The sequence below is a fragment of the Leptonychotes weddellii genome, chromosome 4 (assembly GCF_054177405.1).
Source record: "Leptonychotes weddellii isolate Sample4059 chromosome 4, ASM5417740v2, whole genome shotgun sequence".
Classification (NCBI taxonomy): domain Eukaryota; kingdom Metazoa; phylum Chordata; class Mammalia; order Carnivora; family Phocidae; genus Leptonychotes; species Leptonychotes weddellii.
In genome coordinates, this window is record NC_138372.1 from 97,270,811 (window position 1) to 97,287,058 (window position 16,248).

At 36.8% G+C, this 16,248-nt stretch overlaps 1 protein-coding gene across 1 annotated transcript in view; it reads right to left on the reverse strand.

The window, feature by feature from the left end:
* Positions 1-16,248, reverse strand: part of PRKDC (protein kinase, DNA-activated, catalytic subunit) — a gene marked incomplete at its 5' end in the record, with an annotated part of 225,068 nt that overhangs the window by 33,528 nt on the left and 175,292 nt on the right. Inside the window, 2 exon segments of the mRNA XM_081817118.1 lie at positions 14,079-14,190; positions 15,796-15,904. Coding sequence (XP_081673244.1) covers positions 14,079-14,190; positions 15,796-15,904 — 221 coding nt within the window.

Sequence of the window (16,248 nt, forward strand, 5' to 3'; positions counted from 1 at the left end):
TTTTTTTTTAAAGATTTTATTTATTTATTTGAGAGAGAGAGAATGAGAGAGAGAGAACACATGAGAGGGGATAGGGTCAGAGGACGAAGCAGACTCCCTGCCGAGCAGGGAGCCCGATGCGGGACTCGATCCAGGGACTCCAGGATCATGACCTGAGCCGAAGGCAGTCGCTTAACCAACTGAGCCACCCAGGCGCCCGAGTTTTTGTTTTCTCTTTCTTTTTCCAGTTTTTCCATGAGGGTAACCATGGCTGATAAGGGGTATGGTAGCCAGAGTGGCTAAGATTCCGAAAGGAATCCTGCTGTATTCTGCCCGGAGAAACCTGCAAGGGAACCTAGACAGACCAAAGGTTGTAGCGGGAATCCTGGAAGTGAGGAGCCAGAGAAGAAGCCCTCTAATTCTATAAATGAAGCCACACAAGTTTCAGCCTGCCTCCTGAAATATGCATGTGTAGGACTGACTGTAAACAGTGAAGGAAAGGCTTGAGTCCTGAACTAAGATGTAAATCAAGAAGGCAAGACACAGTCCACTATCCAAATCTAACTGGGCTAACTGCTTGCTAAAGCAATAATTCCTCAGAATTATAATAGAGCTCAGAGTCTACACAAGATAATATTAACAATTTCTAAGATCCAAAATTACTTGATATACAAAGAACCAGGGAAATGTATCCATTCTCGGTAGAAAAGACAGTCAACAGATTCAACTCTGAGATGACCCATATGCTGGAATGATCATAAAGGACCTTAAAGCAGCTATTTTTAAAAAAATTTTATTATTTTAGAAGGAGAGTGAGTGAGCGAGCGGGGAGGGGTGGGAGTGGTAGAGGGGGAGGGAAAAGGACAAGCAGACTCCACAATGAGTGCAGAGCCTGATGTAGGGCTTGATCTCACAACCTTGAGATCATGACGTGAGCTGAAACCAAGAGTCAGACGCTTAACCGAATGAGCCACCCAGGCACCCCAAGCAGCTATTTTAACGATGCTCCAAGAGGTCAAAAAAATAACATGAAATAATGGAAAGGCTTTTTAAGTTATCTTAAACTATCTCAGTAGGAAAAAGTAAGTATTAAAAAGCCAAATGGAAATTTTACAACCGAAAAAATAAACTAATTAATAAAAAATTTGCTACATAAACTTAAAAGAGAAATTAAGACAACAGAGGAAAATGACAGTGACCTGAAGATAGTTCAATAGAAATGATCTAATCTGAAGAATAAAGAGAAAAAAAGATTGAATAAAAATGAACAGAGCTTCAGGGACCTGTGTAAGACAATGTCAAAAAGTCTAATATATATATAACGGGCACCCCACAAAGACCGAAAAATTGGAGCAAAAAATATTTGATGAAAAATAACAGAAAATTCCCCAAATTTAGTGACATAAATGTACAGATTTGAGAAGCTCAGCAAACCTTAAGCAGGTAAATTCAAAGGAAAGTATACCTAAACACATCATAATCAAACTGCTGATAGCCAATGATAAAAAAAAATCCTGAAACCAGTCAAAGAGTATGATAGATTACATACAGGGGAACAACAATTTGAATAATCATTACTTTCTCTTTAGAAACATGGAGGGCAAATGATACTGCTGAGGAGGAAGGGGGATCCACCTAGAATTCGATATCCACAGAAAACATTCTTCAGGAAACACAGTGAAATAAAGATATCTTCAGATAGAGGAAAACTAAGAGAATTCATCAAAGGCAGACCTAAACTACAAGAATTGCTTAAAGGAAAATTTTCAACTAAAGGTAAATGATATTGGAGGAAAACTAGGGTCTTTACAAACAAATAATGAGCATCAGAAATAGTAGGTATAAAATGACTTTTTGTCTCCTCTAAGTTCTTTCAAATATGTATGACTTTTTTTTTTTTTTTAAAGATTTTATTTACTTATTTGAGAGAGAGAGAATGAGAGAGAGAGAACACATGAGAGGGGATAGGGTCAGAGGACGAAGCAGACTCCCTGCCGAGCAGGGAGCCTGATGCAGGACTCGATCCAGGGACTCCAGGATCATGACCTGAGCCGAAGGCAGTCGCTTAACCAACTGAGCCACCCAGGCGCCCCTGACTGTTTTGTTTTATATATTAAAGCAAAAATATAATATTATCTATTAGTGTTTTCACTATATGCTACGTCATACATTATATCGACATATAATAATAAAAAGGACATTTCATCAGGAAGACCTAGCAATTATTGATATGTATATGCCTAATAACAAAGTTCAAAATACAATAACTAAAACTAGAATTAAAGAGAAAAATAGACAATTTCACAAAGTAAGAGATTTTGAAATCCCTATGTATCTCAGCAGCTGATGGGATAGACAAAAAAATCAATAAAGACATAGAGTTCTGAAAACTACCATCAACCACCTTGATCTAATTGAAATTTATAAACATTACATCTAAGAACAGCATAATATACAGAATTTTCAAGTACACATAGTATATTTACTAAAATAGACCATATGCTAAACTGTAAAACAAGTCTCAATAAATTTTAAAAAGCTAAAACCATGCAGAGTGGGTTTTGTGACCACTGTGGAATTTAGAAATTAATAAGAGACAAAAACCCTCACCTATTTGGAAATTAAACAAAGCACTTATAACTATTCCAAGGATCAAAAATGAAATCACATGAGAATTAGAAAATATTTTTTAAGATTTTATTTATTTATTATTTATTTAATTTATTTTAGAGAGAGCACATGTGCAAGCTGCGTGGTGGGGCGGGTGGAGAGGGAGAAAGAATCTCAAGCAGAATCTCAAGCAGACTCTGCTGAGTGCAAGGCCTGATATAGGGCTTGATCCCATGACCCTGAGATCATGACCTGAGCCAAAATCAGGAGTCAGACACTCAACCAACTGAGCCACCCAAGAGCCCCAGAGAATTAGAAAATATTTTAAACTAAATGATAATGTAAATACTATATATCAAAAATTTGCAGTATGCAGCAAGCAGAGCTTAGAGGGATGCATGTAACTTTAAATGTTTAGATTAGGGGAAAAAAGTATAAAATCAACCATCAAAGTTTCCACCTTAAGAAACTAAAAAAAGAAGAGCAAAGTAAGTCAAAAGTAAGTTGAAAGAAGAAAATACTAAAGATGAGACCAGAAATCAATGAAATAGAACACAGATACTAAAGAAAATTAGCAAAGTCGAAAGCTGGTCCTTTGAGAAGATCAACAGAATTGACAAACCTCTAGCTAGACTGATCAAGAAAAAACAGAGAACACAAATCACCAATATCAGGAGTGAAAAAGGGGTTCCCACCACAGATACTGCAAGTAATAAAAAAATAAGAGAATAATATGAGCAACTTTATGTGAACAATTTGACAACTTAAATGAAATGGAAAAATATAGTGAAAAATACAATTTAATAAAATCGACACAAAAAGAAATAGAAAATTTAAATAGCCCCATCTACCGAAGAAATTACATGCATTATCAAAAATCTTCCCCCAAAGGAAAACTACTAATGTCTCACTGGTGAATTCTATCAAATATTCACGTAAGAAATAAGAAGGATCTTCTTACATAAACTTTTTCCAAGAAGAAAGAAGGGAACATGTCCAACTTATTTTATAACCTAATACCAAAACCTGACAAAGACATTATAAAAAAGAAAATTACAAACCAATATCCCACTTGAATATACACAATAAAATTCTTAACAAAATGTTAGCAAATCTGAGAATATATAAAAAGGATCATTGTAACGACACAAGATTTACCCTCAAAATGCAACATTTGTTTCATATTCAAAAATCAGTCAATGTAATAAACTACAAGGAGGACTGGCACCACCAAGATGGTGACATAGGTCAGTCTTGACTTCAGTCTCCCTCAAAAAACAAAAACAAAAACAAAAACAAACAAAACCAACTAACTACTATTCATAGACAAGACACCATTGAGAAAATCTTAGAACACAGGGGTAAGCCTGAAACACCACAGAGACTCAGATGGATCACATAAGAAGAGAAAAAGAAGTAGCTACTGTATGACTGTATGGTCCCTACCTCAGGATGGGACAGTACCACACCAAGAGAGCTCTGCCCCCAAGTCTGAAGTTTTTCCAGTAGGAAAAATGTCCTCCCCGAGAGGGACATCTAGTTTGCAAATCAGGAAGCCCGCTTGGGTCTCATCTCTTAGGGATCATGAAGGAACCTGCAGCAGGACTTGATGACTGGGAATCAGATTGTGACAGAAAGGCGGTTTGGGCTTACAGCAACCAGCACTCAGATCTTGGCAGACTGAGTTCCTATTCATAGCAGTGCCCAAGTAGAAATTCTAACCAGTGGCTTGGCTTATCTGTGGAGCCAACACAGTGGCCCAGTCTGACCAGGGAAGTAGGCAGGGCACAGGTCTGCCTGATGTTAGACCCCAAACAACAAGCTACTCTGCCAGGGGAGGGAAGCTAATTCATAGCTCCACCTATTTCTGAGTGTCACTCTTGGTCCTGTCCTACCTGACCATGAAACTTGATTAGAGCACCTAGGAAGCTGCTTAACCCAGCAGCACTGGGGCAGAAAGTCCACACAAGCAGAAAGTCCTGCCTGTTTACAGAGCCAAGCCAGTGGCCCCAACTGCTGCACAGTTCTGCCTAATTTGCTTCCCAAATAAGAGCCTTGCCTGCTTTGGTATCTGTTCCGTGTCCCCCATCCATGCAGGGAAGCTAATTAGCCCCACCCACTGATGAATACAGCCTCCAACCCTGCCAATCCTATCCAATCCCAGTTCCTGGGAATCTTTGAAGCTAACCCTTTAACTCCTATTAAATTGGCACTTGAATGGAGAGCCGGATCAGCAGCCCTGTGTCTACAGAGGCAATATGGTGACCCCATCTGACCAGAGCTTGGTGCACAGTTCTGCCTGATTTGGTCTCCTAAACAAAGACCCTTGCAAGCCCTAAGGGCCTGTTCTGAAGTCCCAACCAGACAAGGGAGTGACTTTATAGCCCCACCACTGCTGAATACAGCCTCCAACCTAACCAGAGCTGACCAGGAATCTGCATAGTCCATCCTGCAACTGTGATTATAGCAGCACTTGAGCAGAGAACCTGATGGGTGGCCCTATCCATCTACAGAGCCAGGACAGTGGCCCACCAGGCCACAGAACTTGGTACACAGTTCTGCTTAATATGGTTCCCAAACAAGAAACTTGCCCATCTTGGGGCTTGTATAATGACCCTGCATGGGCAGGGGGAAACTCATTTGTTTAAACCCACTACTGAATAGAACCTTCAGCTTGCCTGCCCATGGAATCTAACCAGAGTACACAGGAAGCTGTGTAGCCCATCCCATAGCTCCACTTAACAGTAGTACTTGAGCAAAGAGAATAGCCAGTACTTCCTCTCTGCAGGGCAAAATGTGGCCCCCTCTGGCAGGAAAATGCAGTGTTCATCCCTGCCCGATTTGGGCCCCCAAACAAAGCTCTGCTGGCCTTGGGGCCAATTTGCTGTCCCACCTTGGGGTGAGGGGAAGCTAATTCAGAGCCCTGCCCACTGCTGAGTATAGTACCTAGTCCTGACTGTCTAGAAGACTGACCAGAGAAGAGAGGAAACTGCAGAGACCATCCTACAGCTGCACTTCAGCAGGGAAACAAGTCAGCAGTTCTTTTCAGTTGTTTGCAGCCAGTGGCAACCACCCTACCCCAACTGCAGAACCTGGGCAGTGGCCTCACCCTAAAACATATCCTAAGATAATCCCCACCTGCTCAAGGATGCTACCAGCTGACACATCCAGAACCCCAAGCTGAGCTGACTGGTGAAGGACTGTTTCTGTCAAAGCAAACCTGTAAAGTCTGGAGGAGGAGACAACTTACTCAATTGTGCAGACACCAATGTAAGAAATCAGGATCATGAAATATCAGATAAACATGACACCACCAAAGGAAAATAACAAAGCTATAATAAATGACCCTAAAGATATGGAGATCTATGAAATGTCAGAAAAAGAATTCAGAATAATACTTTTATAGAAATTTAGTGAACTACAAGAATAGAGAAACAGACAATTAAATGAAATTAGGAAAACAATGCATGAACAAAATGAGAAGTTCTATAACAACAACAACAAAATAAAACAAAACAAAAACCAAAAAACCAGTAATCCTAGAGCCAAAGGATACTAAGACTGAATTGATGAATTCACTAGAAAGCTTCAAAAGCAGACCTGACCATGCAGAAGAATCAGTGAAATCAACCAGAGAAGCCCCCTCCCCCCCCCCAAAAGATAAAGATAAAGAGTAAAGAAAGTCTATGGACTTATGGGGCAGCAAAATGAAATAATAAACCCATTATGGGAATGCTAGGAGAAGAGAAAGGGACATAAAGTATATTTAAAACAATAATGGCTGAAAACTTCTCACAAACCTGAGCAGAGAAATGGATTTCCAGATCCATGAGGCCCAAGGGACCCCAAATAGATTGAATCTGAACAGGGCTACACCAAGACACATAATTAAATTATCAAAAGTCAAAGACAGACTTTCTGAAAGTAGCAAAAGTGACACATCATATACAAGGGAACCACCATATAAGACTATAGGTGGAGTTCTCAAAAGAAACTTTTCAGGCCAGAAGACAATGGAATGATATATTCAAAATATTGAAAGAAAAAGTCTGTCAACCAAGAATACTATACCTGGCAAACTTGTCCTTCAAAAATGAAGGAGAAATAAAGACTTTCCTGAACAATCAGAAGTTAAGGGAGTTTATTCACCACTAGACCTGGCTTATAAGAAATGCTAAAGGGAGGGGGCGCCTGGGTGGCTCAGATGGTTAAGCAGCTGCCTTCGGCTCAGGTCATGATCCTGGAGTCCCGGGATTGAGTCCCGCATCGGGCTCCCTGCTCGGCGGGGAGTCTGCTTCTCCTCCCTCTGACCCTCCTCCCTCTCCTGCTCTCTGTCTCTCGTTCTCTCTCTCTCAAATAAATAAATAAAATCTTAAAAAAAAAAAAAAGAAATGCTAAAGGGAGTTCTTCAAGTAGAAATAAACCACTGCTAATTAATATCATAAAACATGTGAAGTTATACAAAACTCACGGGTAATGGTAAATATAGAGCCAAAGAAAGATTCTCTAATATGGTAATGGTGGTAATTCACTTATAATGCTGTTTAAATTAAAAAAAAAAAAACAAATGTATTAAAAACCATAACTACAGTAATGTTATTAGATGCACAATATAAAAATATATAAATTATAACATCAACAACCTAATACGTGAGGAGCATGAGGAAGTAAAAGTGTAAAAATTTAAAAATGCTATCACAGTTGTCAGCTTATAATAGGATATTATAAGGTATTTTATGTAAGTCTCATGGTAAACACAGAGGAAAGGCCTTAGTAATTACAAAAGATCATGATAAAGAAGTCAAAGTATATCCATACAAACAGTCATCAAATCACAAAAGACAGCAAGATAAGAAGCAAGGAACAACAGATCTACAAAATTGTCAGAGAACAAAATGGCAAAAGTAAGCCCTTACCTATCAATAACTACTTTAAATGTAAATGGATTAAATTCTCCAATCAAAAGACATAGAATGGCTGAATTAATAAAAAAACAAAATCCAACAATATGCTGCACACAAGGGACTCACTTTAGCTTTAAAGACAACACTGATTGAGAGTGAAGGCATAGAAAGAGATATTTCAAGCAAATGGTGACCAAAAAAAAAAAAATCAGAGGTAGCTATACTAAATCTGACAAAACAGACCTTAAGCTAACCAGAGTAAAAAGATGCAAAGAAGGTCATTATATAATGATAAAGTGGTCAATCCATCAAGAAGATATAACAATTGTAAATATTTATGCACCTAACACTGGAGCACGCAAATATATAAAGCAAATACTAAAAGGAAAATTAGAGAATAATACAATAATAGTTGGAGACTTTAATATCTCACTTTCAAAATGGATAGATCATTCAGAGAGTCAATAAGGAAACAGTGTTTGTGCACAACACTATAGACAAAACTATAGACTGCAGACCTAACAAACATAAACCATGGAGAAAAAGTGTATGATCAATTAAATAGATGCAGAAAAAAAGCATTTGATAAAATTCAACACCCATGCATTCGTTAGAAAAGTAAAAATGCTGAAGAAGCTCAAGTTTGAATTGGGAAAGCTCATGGAGCTTCATGGTGAAGGTAGTAGTTCTGGAAAAGCTTCTGGGGATGAGTCCAGTGCTAAAGTTGAACAAGCTGATGGATATGAGCTACCAGTCCAAGAATCTGTTTAAAAGTCAGACATTTAATGGTGACAAATAAAAAATCATATTTGTGATGTTAAAAAAAAAAAAGAAAAAGATAAAACTCAGAAAATATGAACAGCAAATAACTGGAACACTGCTGAAAAACATAAAATACCTAGGAACAAATCTAACAAAAGACATCTAAGAATCCTTATCAAAAAAAAAAAAGTCACTGAAATTAAAGGAAGAGGTAAAACTTTTACTTTTTGCAGGTGACATAACACTATATACAGAAAACGATAAAGATGCCAACAAAAAAACTATTAGCAGTATTAAATGAATTCAGTAAAGCTGTAGGATACAAAATTAATATACAGAAACCTACGGCATTTCTATACATTAATAATGAAGTAGTAGAAAGAGAAATTAAGAAAACAATCCTATTTACAAATAAATACACTGTAAGGAATAAAATATCTAGGAATAAACTTAACCAAGGAGATGAAAGATCTGTATTTGGAAAACTATAAAACACTGATTAAAAAAAATGGGCGTGCCTGGGTGGCTCAGTCGTTAAGCATCTGCCTTCGGCTCAGGTCATGATCCCAGGGTCCTGGGACCGAGCCCTGCATTGGACTCCCTGCTTGGCAGGAAGCCTGCTTCTCCCTTCCCCCCCCGCCCCCCGCTTCTGTTCCCTCTCTCGCTGTGTCTCTGTCAAATAAATAAATAAAATCTTTAAAAAAAAAAATGAACAGGACAGAAACTAACAGAAGGATATTCCATGCTCATGGATTAGAAGAACCAGTCTTGTTAAAATGTCCATACTACCTAAAGCAATCTACAGATTTAATGCAATCCCTATCGAAATACCAAAAACATTTTTCACAGAACTAGAACAAATAATACTAAAATGTGTTGGAACCATGAAAGATCTCAAATAGCCAAAACAATCTTGAGAAAGAAGAATAAAGCTGGAGGTATCAGAATCCAAAATTTCAAGATATACTACAAAGCTACAGTAGTCAAAGCAGTATTGTACTGGCACAAAAACAGACACACAGATCAATGGAACAGAACAGAAAGTCTAGAAATAAACCCACCCCTACCATATGGTCGATTAACCTATGAAAAAGGAAGCAAGAATATACAACGGGGAAAAGACAGTCTCTTCAACAAATGATGCTGGGAAAACTGGTCAGCTACATGCAAAATGTGAAACTGGACGACTTTCTTAAAACATACATAAAAATAAACTGAAAATGGATTAAAGACCTAACTATGAGACCTGAAACCATAAAACTCCTAGAAGAGAACACAGGCAGTAATATCTTTGACATCAGCCATAGAAACAATTTTCCAGATGTCTCCTCTGGCAAGGGCAACAAAAACAAAAATAAACTATTGGGACTATACCAAAATAAAAAAAACTTTTGTACAGTGAAGGAAACCACTGACAAAACAAAAAGGCAACCTAATGAATGGAAGAATATGTTTGCAAATGACATATGTGATGAGTTAATATCCAAAATATATAAGAACTTACACAACTCAACACCAAAAAAGCAAATAATCTGATTTTAAAAATGGTCAGAGGACCTGAATAGACATTTTTCCAAAGAAGACATACAGATGGCCAACAGACACACGAAAAGATGCTCAAAGTCGCTCATCATCAGGGAAATGCAAGTCAAAACCACAATCAGTAAATAAATAAATAGAGAAGAGAAGCCTCTTCCTTACATTAAGAGGTAGACCTCATTGTCTACACCTGTCAGAGTGATCAAAATAAAACACACAAGAAATAACAAGTATTGGTGAGGATGTGGAGAAAAAGAAACCCTCATGCACTGTTGGTAGGAATGTAAATTGGTGCAGCCACTGTGGAAAACAGTATGGGGGGGGGGTTCTCAAAAAATTAAAAACAGAGCGTCCATGTGATCCTGGAACTTCACTACTGGGTATCTGAAGAAAATGAAAACACTAATTTGAAAAGATATCTGCACTCCTATGTTTAATGCAGCATTATTTACAATAGCCAAGATATGGAAGCAACCTAAGTGTCTGCTGATGGATGAATGGATACTAAAGATGTGGTATGTATACAATGGAATATTACTCAGTCATAAAAAGGAATTAAATCTTGCCATTTGCAATAAAATGGATGTACCTAGAGAGTATAATGCTAAGTGAAATAAGTCAGAGAAAGACAAATACTATATGATTTCATTCATATCTAGAATTTAAGAAACAAATGAACAAACCAAAAAACCAGACAAACAAAAAACAGACTCTTAACTACAGAGAACATACTGGGGGTTGCCAGAGTGGAGATGGGTGGGGTGTGGGTGAAATAGATAAAGGGAATTAAGAGTACACTTAAAATGAAAAGAAAAATTTTTTTTAAAGAAACCTAAATAAACCTAATTAGAAAGACATATATTCATGAACTGGAGAACTCTATATTGCTAAGATGGCAATTCCCAAACTTGATCTAGTCAACAAAATCCCAAAATGTCAGTGCTTTTGTTTTGGTAGAAATTGACAAGCAGTTTTCTAAAATGTATAAATAAATATAAATAACCTAAAACAAAGTAATTTTCATAAAGAAAAAGAAAGCTGGAGTACTCACCCTATGTGATTCAAGACATAAAGCAACAGTAATGAAGAGAGTTTGATATATGAAAAAAAATGTATATATAAACAAGTAATAGAATAGAGTATTCAAAAACAGACCCACACACATATGGTCATTGATTTTCAAAAAAGCTGTTGAGGCAATTCAGTTATAAAAAGACTTTTGAACAATGGGACTAGACAACTAGATAGCCATATGAAAAAGCTATATGAACATAACACCATCTACAAATATAATCTTTGGATCATAGACCTAAATGTAAGAACTAAAACTATAACATTTCTAGAAAAAACATGGAATAATTTTGCAAGATGTGCCTGTAACATCAGTTTGAAGGGGCTCCTGCTGGCCAAATCTGAGACAATTTGAACATGATATAAATAAGAACATTAATGGATTATATTCCATTAAATAAAACTGGAATCCATGACTCTATATTGGTAACTAAAATTTAAGTAAGTGAATAAATAAATAGAGAAGAGAAGGCTCTTCCTTACACTAAGATGTAGATTGATAAACACGGAACAAGTGGTGGATTTAGAAAATCATCACCTTGCATCTATCATTGTCAAGATTGGCTTTGGCTAACAGTCATGCACAGATGCAAAATATAAAGGATTAAGTCTTATGAGAAGCAGGATATATGCATGTTTCAAACAATCTCTCACATTGCTGAATGTGAGAAAAAAACTAGGCATTAAAACAACAACAAATCCCAAGCATTACACACTGGAGAGACCAGACAATATTTTTTCTGAGTTGTGCTTTTTTATTTTCTTATGTATGTATTTAAGGTTTTAATTTTAATTCCAGTTGGTTAACATACAATGTTAGAGTAAAGATGTATAATATAGTGATTCAACATTTACATATATCATCCAGTGCTCATCCTAAGTGCACTCCTTAATCCCCATCACCTATTTAACCCTTCCCCCCACCCGCCTCCCCTCTGGTAACCATCAATTTGTTCTCTGTAGTTGAGTTTGTTTCTTGGCTTGCCTATTTCCCTTTGCTTGTTTGTTTTGTTTCTTAAATTTCACATACGAGTGAAATAAATATGGTATTTCTCTTTCTTTGAATGACTCATTTTGCTTAATATAATACTCTCTAGCTCCATTCATGTTAATGCAAATGGCAAGATTTTGTTCCTTTTTATGTCTGAGTAATATTCCATTGTGTGTGTGTGTGTGTGTGTGTATACACACACACTACATCTTCTTTATTCATTTGTCAGTGGATGGACACTTGGGCTGTTTCATACTTTGGCTATTGCAGATAATGCTGCTATAAATATTCGGGTGCACGTATCCCTCTAAGTTATTATTTTTGTATTCTTTGGGTAAATACCTAGTAGTGCAATTGCTAGACTGCATAGTACTTCTATTTTTAACTTTTTGAGGAACCGCCTTACTGTTTTCCACAGTGGCTGCACCAGTTTGTATTTCCACCAACAGTGCAAGAGAGTTCCCCTTTCCCTCTATCCTTGCCAACACCTGTTATTTCTTGTATTGTTGATTTAGCCATTCTGACAGGTATGAGGTGATATCTTATTGTAGTTTTGATCTGTATTTCCCTGATGATGAGTGATGTCAAACATCTTTCCATGTGAGAGACCAGACAATATTTTAACCAGGCAATAAAAATTACTATCTCCAGTAAAAAGCACGTGGACACTCTGTGCTTCCAGATGTGATACCCTGAGAATAATACTTTAGTTAAGTAATATTTTAACTAGGGATGTATCACCTGAATACAAATGTGAGACTACACAGACAAACCCAAATTGACGAACATTCTTCTAAAGTGTCAATGTCATGAAAGATGGCTGAGGAAATGTTTCAGATTAAGAGGCCAGAAAGACATATTGATTAAATGCAGTATGAGATTCTGGACTGGATTCTGTCTTAGAAGGGGATAAAATGCTTTAAAGAACATTAACGGGACTATTGACAAAACGGAAATTGGGGCTGTAGATTAAAAATGAAAACAGTGAAGTTATTATTGTACTGAGGTTATATGAGAGAATACTTTTTCTTAGGAAATTTTGTTCCTTTTGTTCCTAGGAAATGTACACTGATGAAGAGATAAAGAGACATATATATGCAACTTAAATTCAAATGGTTCAGAATATAATTATGTATGCGTGGGGAGAAAAAAAAAGCTAACGTGGCAACATGTTAAAAATGTTTAAAAACAGTGAATCTGAGTAAAAGATACAGAAGGGAGTTCTACTTTTCTTATAACTTTTCTATAGATAAGAAATTATCTCAAAATAAATAGTAAAAAAAAATACAAAAAATAAAAACTATAAAAAGTAAAAAACAAAAACAAACCAAAAAAACCCACAAAAAACACTATGGCAGCAGAGGAAATAGGATATAAAGGCAAGGGGTGCCTGCGTGGTGCAGTTGGTTAGATGTCCGACTCAGGTCGTGATCTCAAGGTCATGAGATCAAGCCCTACATTGGGCTCCGAGCTCAGTGTGAGTCTGCTTCAGATTCTCTCTTCCTCTCCCTCTGCCCCTCCCGCTTGTGCTTTCTCTCTCTCTCTCAAATACATACATAAATAAATAAATCTTAAAAAAAAGGATATAATGGCAAGAACACCAAACATAGCGTCACAGTCCTTGAGTCCTAGTTACTGTGTATATTTGCATAAAATAGTTCACAACATCTCTGATTCTGTTGCCTTGTCTCTGAAATATATCTGCCTCATGGATTATCCAGGGTTGTCACAGGGCAAGGAAAAACTGAGCATATGAAATGATCTCAAGCCTGGTAAAGTGATACATACAGTTATGTAAGAGAGTCAGGAGTGTCAAAAATCCAATTTATAATAGAATAAAAAAATCACTGAGCAGTGTTTTCTTTGCTGCCATTTCACTAGCTAACATTCAGCCCTGAGACAGAAGCAGATGGACCACTGCCCCCACTGCTCCCCTGCCTTCTCTCACTGCCAGAAGGATGTTCATAACCAACCTCCCAGCACATGACAAATTCAATGTTAGTGGGCTGCAATCTCCTCACAGGGGACAAGCTGGGACAAAAGACACACTGCTGAAATGGAGAGTCTTCTGAGAACTAAGAACTTACATGGGAAATCAGCAAGATGAGAGCTATCTACACTAGACTCAAATCTCACATTTTCCTAAACCATAGTTTTGGAGAAAAGTCTTTCTGGCAATTTCAGAAAAAATCCATATTCAGATGAAAAAGCTCACATCTTACCGATTTGTGATGATGTCATCCCAGATGTTCATTGGGTCCATTTTAGCATCTGGGTATCTGTTTGTCCAGGTTTTTAGAAGTCTCTTAAGGGGAGCTTGAGATGATAAACTACCTAAAAATATTAGAAGATGACTATATCCACAGCTCAATGACAAGACCAATTTACAAAGTTGGGCTGCCATTAGTAAATAGAAACTTAATTCAAATTTCTTGACCAAATTAAAAACTTTTGTTTTGTCTTTCACAATAGGAACAAAAAGATACCGCAGTAAATCTAATACATTTTGACAATCAAAACTCAATTTCTTAAGGACACAGAGTAAGACTGGGGAAATAAACATACAATTTTTAAATTTAGCATAGGTTCACAGTCCTTCATCCACAATTCCAAAATCTAAAAAAGCACTGAAACTTGAAAAGTTTCATAGGGTTGCAGCCAATTTTCTTGTCGGCAAAATCTGATCTGAATCAGCATAGGGCTACTTATAGTCTTGGTTTACGCCATTTATGTGAATATTCACCTCTTAAGCTGGAGGGACATCACTGTTGAATGACGGAATACTGCCCCAGACCCTGGTATGTGCACAAGGTTACATCATAATAATTAATAAACAAAGCAATCTGGCCTTAAGAGATTCATGATAGCTCTCGAAAATTTAAATCTCACATTACTAATGTTTAAGGCTTTAGTTTTCTCTCTTTCTATTGGTGGGAAAGCAGTGGTTAAGAACATAAGCTTAAATCGGACAGTCCTGGGTTCAAGATCAGAATCTTTTGCACACTAGGTTAGGCAAGTTATTTAACCTATGTTTCTATAAAATGAGATGAAAAAAATCTAAATCTTGTAAGGCTTTCATAAAAACTATGTAATATAGAAAAAAGAGATTAACTTAAGTCCTGGAAAGTAGAAAACACTTAATGAGTGATCATTAACTATGTCATTAACAATATGTACTTGAAAAAGAATTCTCCAAATTTAAAGCAGAGTATGATTAGCTATAGATATATAGGAATACCAATTTTTATTAGTACTCTGAGAGAGTCTTTCATTTTTATTTTTAATTATTCAGCAAACAAGCTGAAATTCCAATTTATAACTAAGATATATACCTGATGCAAAGATGTACTCTTTCCCTTTGACTCTGGGTGGCCTCCCATAGGTGCCGGGATAAAATCTACTTGCTGGCAGCAGAAAGACCTTCAGGGTCTGCACACTGCCACCAGCAGCTTCACCTCCCCTCAGGCCAGGGAATGTGGCACCCAGTCACTGAACTTCCAGCCCATCTGGGACACTGCAGGCTTTCTATAAGACAGACCTTCTGCGAGCCCCCCGTCTTTTACACACTCAACTCAGGCACTTCCTCCAGGAACCTCCTGCACCCTTCAGTCCAGGGCAGATTCTGTTATCTGTATTTGACATGGGACTTCCCTGCCTCAGTAGGGATCACACTGTGTGGGGATTACCCCACTCTTTTGAAAGCTTTTTCAAGCTAGGCAATATGTTTTATTTGGCTTTGCATCCCCAGTGTCTAGAATAGTGCTTGACCATTTTAAACATTTATTTCAATGATGTCAAAATATATATTTGTAGAATGAACTCAAGGTATTTTCTAACCCATATGTTAAGAAACATGTACTTTCACTAAGTAAAAAAAAAAATCATACCAAAATTTTTCCATAATTATAAAAGAAAAAATGGCAGGTTAAAAAAAATTACCTTGTCTGCTTATAAAACTGATGAACTCCTGAATTTCTATTATAGTTTGTACAGACTGTAATTTGGTGAGTCTACTTCTGTGTAAGAGGACATCAATACTTGAGTAATTCTAGAAAAAAGATATTTAACATTGTTTATAAATCAATTTACTACTTTAAATTTTAATACAGTTCCCTAAAACATAAAATATTACAACTACCCTACATCAATTACAAAATGTGTCTCAGAGTAGTTAATAGTTAACTCACAGAAATAATTAACAAATGGTTTAAGTTTTTAAAAATAATTTAGGTTTTTAATCACATTTTGGTTCAAAGAAGTCAATAAAATCAATATAATTAGGCATTGTTGCCTCTATTCACCACCAATTTTTAAAAATCACAATGTCCTATAATATAAAACTGCCAACAACAGAAGTCAATTACTTCTTTGATAAACTTCCCCTTGAGTGTA